General features: G+C 51.4%; 1 protein-coding gene across 2 annotated transcripts; it reads left to right on the top strand.

Annotated features, from left to right (window-relative positions):
* Nucleotides 1-1958: 1958 nt before the first annotated feature.
* On the top strand, nt 1959-5904 carry Cxcr4 (C-X-C motif chemokine receptor 4). Of its 2 annotated transcripts, none has more exons than XM_006992716.4 (2): nt 1959-2118; nt 4298-5904. In XM_006992716.4, the coding sequence occupies exons 1-2, from the start codon at nt 2098-2100 to the stop codon at nt 5339-5341; spliced, it is 1065 nt and encodes a 354-aa protein (XP_006992778.1). In that variant the 5' UTR covers nt 1959-2097; the 3' UTR covers nt 5342-5904. The 2 variants fall into 2 exon arrangements, with proteins under 2 accessions (XP_006992778.1, XP_006992779.1); XM_006992717.4 differs by having other exon boundaries at nt 1983-2112.
* Nucleotides 5905-7122: the final 1218 nt, after the last annotated feature.

Genomic DNA, 7122 nt, shown 5'->3' with positions numbered 1-7122 from the left:
ACAACCAACAAATATTAATTATGCAAATCATTTTACTCAGATGGTACTCTCTGTCGTTCGGGGACAGGTCTGGAAGATTCCCCCTCTCCCATTCTAGCCTGTGTGAATGCAGGAGTTTGGAGGTCCAGTACAGCTGACAGTCCTGCTGGGGTCCAGCTTCCCATCCCGAACGCTGGCACTCTTCTCACAGTTCTGACACTCCAGCCCCACGGCGCGGCACTTCTGTCTGTCCTAACTAGTTTATGGAAACATGAGCTTTATTAATGATTTGACACAATTAAGAGTGCCTGTGAAAGTTCTTGGCTCCTAACTTGGCTGTTTTTGAGGGTCGCACCTCCTAATTCCAAGGATCATGTCAAGTGCAAAGCCCAAGAGGGCCTGACCGGCAAACTTTGGAGGGAGAGTGCCCAGGCCACACAGGAAGATGGCGCATCATTTACGGAAAAAGGTTCCCAGGCTCCAAACTAGCTCCCCAGCACCTCCAACCAAAAGGCTTCATTAGATCAAGAAGGGGATGCAAATGTATTATAGTTCAGCTAGTAGATTGCTCGCCTAGCGTGCACAAAGCTCTCTGTTCAAGCCACGGCACCACGAAAACTGGGCATGGTGGCACACCGCCGTATTCCCAAAACTAGGCAGGTGATAGACAAGAGCATCAGAAGTTCATGGCCAGCCTGGTCGACATAAAACTGTCTCCAAACAAAAACGGGGACGGAGAGGACAGCGATTGGAATGGAGTTCAAGGACCCAGTCTGGGCCTGCATTCTTCTAAGGACCATCCCAGGACGAGGGGGGGGGGGGAACGGGGGGGACGGGGGGGGGGACAATCTAGGTTGCCTGGCAACCCAGGCTCCGGCAGCGGGAAGTCTCTTCTTCTCCCTCAAGCCTCCCCCCCTCCCCTCCCCCCCCCAATCTCGCAATCTGGTTGGTTCTGGCCCCGCCCTTCTCTCGCTCCCCGCCCCACCCAGGCTCGGCGCCGGCCCGAACTGGCGCGAGTCTGGGAAGCTGTCTGGGCGCCCACTCCATCCCCTAGCCTGTCTGAGACTCTAACCATCCACCCCTGCAACCCCACCCCCAACCCCCGCCTAACCAACTCTTCATTAAGAATTCCCATCCGTGCTCCAACTTAGTGTTCTGCGTGGGAGACGCGGGTTGGGCGTAAAGGGAAAACTGGGCTCAGGACTGGCTTGCAGTACCGAGCTGCTCTGTTTGGTCCCCCAGAGCTCGCGGAGCGTCAGCCCGCCCCGATGCACAGCTCGTGGGACTCTGTAATTACCTGTTAACTATAATGCATTGCTATATGCTTATGAAATGAAAATGGACCTTTGCGTCTGTGCAGGTTTCTTAGGATTGTTACACATAGTCCTCGTCGCTAAATCCCTCATTATAATAAAGCACACCTTAATCATTAAAAAAAAAAAAAAGTCTCTTCACGAATTGGTTGCCACTACTGTGATTTTCTTGCTGGGGGTATACCTCCACTTCTCGAAGGGTCCGCAAGTGTTTTCTGCTCATCGACATCTGATCCTGATGTCATTACTGTGAATGGGCAGTAACACACACTTGCATCCAGAAGAGCTTGGATAGCAGGAGCGCCTGACAGCTCAGGGAATGGAGTCAGACCCTGGCCGGGCTTCCAACATTGCCGCCTACTGGTTAGGTAGGTGCCAAGTCACCCCCTTCTCCACACACACACACACCCCACGCCACTCTGGTCTCAACGTCTCCATCGGTAAACTCCTAAGTCTAGAAGTCTATCCACTTGGGCAAGGATGGATGCGCAACCCACAGAAACTCGCTGGCTGGTACCCTGCTTTCCCCAACATTATCCGGCCAGGCTCTGGACCCACGAAGTGACCTACAGCAGAACAGCAGCAGCCGCTCTCAGACTTCGGCGCCCCAGCGCTCCGAGCCCCTCCCCCGCCGCGCTCCTCCCGCCCCGTCCGATCTGCGCATGCGCTGCCCCGCGAGCGTGTTTTTATAAAAGTCCAGTTCGGGCCAGAAACTTCAATTTGTTGCCTGGTGCAGCAGGTAGCAGTGACCCTCCGAGGCGTTCGGTGCTCCGGTAGCCACCACGGCTGGAGAGCGAGTGTTGCCATGGAAGGCATCAGTGTGAGTGTAAGTCCAGTTGCATCCTACCTTGTAATAAGCGTGCAAACTTAGAGCGCAACCCCTCTAAGAACGGGTGGAAGCGAACAGAACCTTGGGGATGCTAGGGTCACGAAGAAGGGGCGCGGGAGCTAATTTTTTTGTGAGCATGGCTATAGGGGGAGGAGGATAGGAATGTTTTTCTCAGTCAATAGAGGCGGGGGAAGGTTCCGATGGAGCTTTCCTGAAGCTGCTCCTGTTTCCCCCTTGAGTCTCGTGGCGCTCGCCCGCCGGCTTGCACGCTGTTTGAAAACGTCCCGGGTTTGTGTTTGTTTGTTTGTTTGTTTGTTTGTTTGTTTGTTTGTTTGTGCATGTTGCACACGGGCGAAGAAGACTCGCGCTCTGCCCCGGGACTCAATCATCGTCTGGTCCTCCTGAGAACAGGAGTTTCTTACATTGTGTGAATGTAGAGACTGAAGTCGGTACTTGTAGGCAGAGTCCCCGGGTCGACACTACATCCTGGGTGAGCTTCGAACAGAAGCGTCTTGGAGTTAGGAGTGCGGTTCCAAAATTCTCTGCCGCGGCTCCTCTGCCGAGGAGCGCCAGTCTCCGGCGGGAAGCGCGCACTAGCCTACCGCGTTGCTTGCCTAGGGGCGTCCAAACCGCGGCAGCCGCGGGGAGGTGACCAAACGTGTCTGCTCTGGGGTGAAGTGGCAGCGCTTTTGCGGACATCCGAAAGGTGGCCAATGAGCCTCCCGAGGTCTGGGTGGCCTTTAGGATTGTCCACGAGAAAGGGGCATACGCCTGCACCACGCAGCTGCTGCCCGGGAGGTGTGCTCGGCGGGACGGTGGTTGGGGACCGGAGGGCGTGTTGGAACCGCACCTGGGTTGTGCCGGGTCGCCGCAGGGATGAACAGGTGCAAGCCTGGAGACGGTTTGACTGAGCCCCAGTGCAGAGTTTAACCGTCGGTGGTTTCCTGAGTCTTTTGAAACCCCCTCGCTTAGGGAGGGTTTTGTTGTGTTTTTTTTTTTTTTTTTTCGTTTCCTCCCGCGGCGCGCAATTCAAAGGCGCTCGCACTGGAGCCGCCCAATCTGTTGCCAGCACCCGGAGGGACGATCCTGGCGCGCAGCCAGGAGGAACCCCTGGAACCGCTGCCGGTTGGCCTTAGGCCTGAGTGCGGTGGGCAACAGCGCCAGCCCCTAGGTGGGTGACTCGGAACCCAGGGGTGTGCACGGTCTAGACGTCCCCCACCCCGGCTGCTTACCTCGGACCCCAGTAGCTAGCTGGGTCGGCTGCAGGGTGGGAAAGGACTGGGAGAGTGAGGAAGTGAAACTTGGGGCGAAAACCACGGGGTGTAGACCCCGTGACTTTCCCCACCCAGGATAATGTGACTCTAACGTCCCAGATACACCCAGCGATAAACATGGGGGTGGCAAGAGAGGCTTACCTTCCAGAGAAGCGCGGGAGTTGGGGTGGGGTGGGGTAGAGGAGCGCTGTTTGCTCATTTTTAACACTCCCATAACCCTAAACCGCACCCCTACTTCCAAGACTTTGGCGTTACTCCTCTTTCTTCACTACGCGTGACTTGAAATGTAGTGGTTTGTGTTTAGACAGACTTGTGAAAAAGGAAATTTTGCACCTAAAAAGCGTTGAGTCTTTGGGGGGACCCCCACCATCATGCTCTGCTTTCCTAGAAAAAAAAAAAAAAAAAAAACTTACTCCCATCTCCTCCTTCAACACAGATTTAGCTCCACACCGCTCACTCCCACCCTGCAGCGCCCGGGAATGACTTCTTTGTGTGAATGGAGGGTTTTTGTTGTTGTTGTTGTTTGTTTTGGTTTGGGATTTTACTTTTTTTTTTCTTGCCTCTCGTGGGCGGGCGGGAGAGTTATCCAAGACTAGGCTGTGCACCCCTTAGAATCTCAACGTCCTTTTGTTCTAAACAAAGACGCCTAATTGGTTCCACTAAAGAAGGGATATATAAGGAAGTGGTGGCGGGGAGGATGGAGAAACCCGTTGGTTGCAGGATTCTGTATTCTCTCTGGACCTAAGCCAGCCCTTTGGAAGTTTCCTGGAAAAGGCTGGATTTAAACCTGCAATTTAAAAAAAAAAAAAAATGCTAGTTTATTAAGCACCAGGAACACCTAAAACTTGGGAAAGGCTTGTTGACCTTGTAAGTGATGTGCATGTCCCTGTTTTCTTTTGCAGATATATACTGCAGATAACTATTCTGAAGAACTAGGGTCGGGGGACTATGACTCCAACAAGGAACCCTGCTTCCGGGATGAAAACACCCATTTCAACAGGATCTTCCTACCCACCGTCTACTTTATCATCTTCTTGACTGGCATAGTGGGCAATGGGTTGGTGATCCTGGTCATGGGTTACCAGAAGAAACTAAGAAGCATGACTGACAAGTACAGGCTGCACCTGTCCGTGGCCGACCTCCTCTTCGTCATCACGCTCCCCTTCTGGGCGGTGGATGCCATGGCTGACTGGTACTTTGGGAAATTTTTATGTACGGCCGTCCATGTCATCTACACTGTCAACCTCTACAGCAGTGTCCTCATCCTGGCCTTCATCAGCCTGGACAGGTACCTCGCCATTGTCCATGCCACCAACAGCCAGAGGCCAAGGAAGCTGCTGGCTGAAAAGGCAGTCTACCTGGGTGTCTGGATCCCTGCTTTCCTGCTGACTATCCCTGATTTCATCTTTGCTGACGTCAGCCAGGTAGACGGCAGGTACATCTGTGACCGCCTGTACCCCGATAGCCTGTGGGTGGTGGTGTTCCAGTTCCAGCACATCATGGTGGGGCTTATCCTGCCGGGCATCGTCATTCTGTCCTGTTACTGCATTATCATCTCCAAGCTGTCCCACTCCAAGGGCCACCAGAAGCGCAAGGCTCTCAAGACGACAGTCATTCTCATCCTGGCCTTCTTTGCCTGCTGGCTGCCGTATTACGTCGGAATCAGCATCGACTCCTTCATCCTTCTGGAGGTCATCAAGCAAGGATGTGATTTCGAGAGCCTGGTGCACAAGTGGATCTCCATCACGGAGGCCCTCGCCTTCTTCCACTGCTGCCTGAACCCCATCCTCTATGCCTTCCTGGGAGCCAAATTCAAAACCTCAGCCCAGCATGCACTCAACTCCATGAGCCGAGGCTCCAGCCTCAAGATCCTTTCCAAAGGAAAGCGGGGTGGACACTCCTCTGTCTCGACAGAGTCGGAGTCTTCAAGTTTTCATTCCAGCTAACACTTATGGAAAGACATATATAATATATATATATATATATGATAAAAGAACTTTTTATGTTACACATTTTCATATATAAAAGACTGACCAGTCCTGTACAGTTTTTTTTTATTGACTGTTGGAGTTTATGTCTTTTTAGTTTCTGTGAGAGATGACTTAATTTATATAAATATTGTTCGTTTGTTCCATGTGAATGAGTGGTCAGGTTCTTAGTTGTTGTTTGTGTGTAGGACTGTAGAGCTGTAGAGCTGAAAACTGAAGATTTTCGGACCTGTGGTGAATGAACTGAAGCTAGAAGTGATCCTCAGCTGTTGCTGCCTAATCTCTCCGTTCCCGAGGAGCACACCCCCCCCACCTCCCCGCCCCGCCCCACCCCCACCCCCGTTCTTAGGTTGCCTAGTTATATATACTGTGTGATGTTTCTGTAAAGGATGGCACTTAAAACCAAAGCCTGACATGGGATAGAGATGCTTGTTTTTCAGTTTTCAAGAGTGGACTGCTCTCAGTACCTGCAAATGTACAGTCTTGTATTAAGTTGTTAATAAAACACAATGATGAACTTACTTGGTGTTGTACTATGTTGTCATTTCTGCTGGCTATCAGTAAGAATATGTTTGGGAAAGTAGACTAGTGAACACATTATGGCACAGCAGAGATCCTCCTGGGTGTGTGGATGTGGGCTCATGTAGGGGCACATGCATGATGCGTTGGGTGGTCAAGTCAACTTTAGATGTTCCTTGGGACCTGTCACACCCTGCTTTTTTTTTTGTTTTGTTTTTTTTGTTTGTTTGTTTTGTTTCTGTGTGTGTGTGTGTGTGTGTGTGTTTTGTTGGTTGGTTTTTTGTTTGGTTTGGTTTTTGTTTTTTTGAGACAGTCTCTCGCTGGCCTAGAACTGGAGAAGTAGACTAGACTGGCTAGCCAGCAAGCCCCAAGGAAGCAGCTGTCTCCCTCTTCCCAGAGCTGGGATCAAAATATGCACCACCATGCCCAGATTTTCACTAGCACCGTGGGAATCCAACTTGAGTTCTCAAGCTTACACAGCAAGCATGTTACCACCGGAGCCATGTCCCCAGCCCATCTTCAGTGATGTAGAATATTTTGCTTAAGCTTCACCTTAACTGGTGTCCTTTTTGCAGAGGAGGGAACTAGGGCACCGCAAGCTTGAGTAACTTGGTCTAAGGTGTGAGACAAGCAACAGCCAGTATTCCAAAGTCTGTCAGAAAGCCAAAGCTTATACTTTCAACTCATGGAAGCTTAGGCATACCTGTGCCGTGCCCATTCCCATGAAGGACTGTCTTTCAGAAAGATGTGTGTGCACAAAGCAGGAGGAGCACAGGATGCTGCTTGCATCTCACTGCAGCTTTCCATCCGTCCCATCCGAAGGGAAGTCGGGCTGGACGCTGTGTATCATCTAGCGTAGGTGGCATCCCTCCCTTCTTACAGAGGTGGAAACTGAGGCTCAGAGACTCGCTATAACTTTTCAATCGACACAACCCAGGGTTGACACCCTTTCTCCACCTTACCCACTACTGTCCCCCAGAACACCTGGCCAGATGTCAACTGAGTTGTTGTGAGCACAAAGCCAAAAGCGAATGTTTTCTTCATAAAATTAGCCGTAACCAAAATACCATCTTTGCAATGTCTTCCATGCAAATCTCAGCACCTTTATTCTGCCTCTTACAACACCAGCCTCTCCTGAGGGGCTCAACTAAAGCAACTGAAGATTAATGCTAGTGGTTTTTTTTGTTCTGTTTTTAGGGTTCCAAGATCTACTGAAGCAA

The sequence above is a fragment of the Peromyscus maniculatus genome, chromosome 11, assembly GCF_049852395.1.
Source record: "Peromyscus maniculatus bairdii isolate BWxNUB_F1_BW_parent chromosome 11, HU_Pman_BW_mat_3.1, whole genome shotgun sequence".
NCBI lineage: Eukaryota > Metazoa > Chordata > Mammalia > Rodentia > Cricetidae > Peromyscus > Peromyscus maniculatus.
The sequence above is the reverse complement of the archived record's forward strand: the minus strand, read 5'-3'. Positions and strand labels throughout refer to the sequence as shown.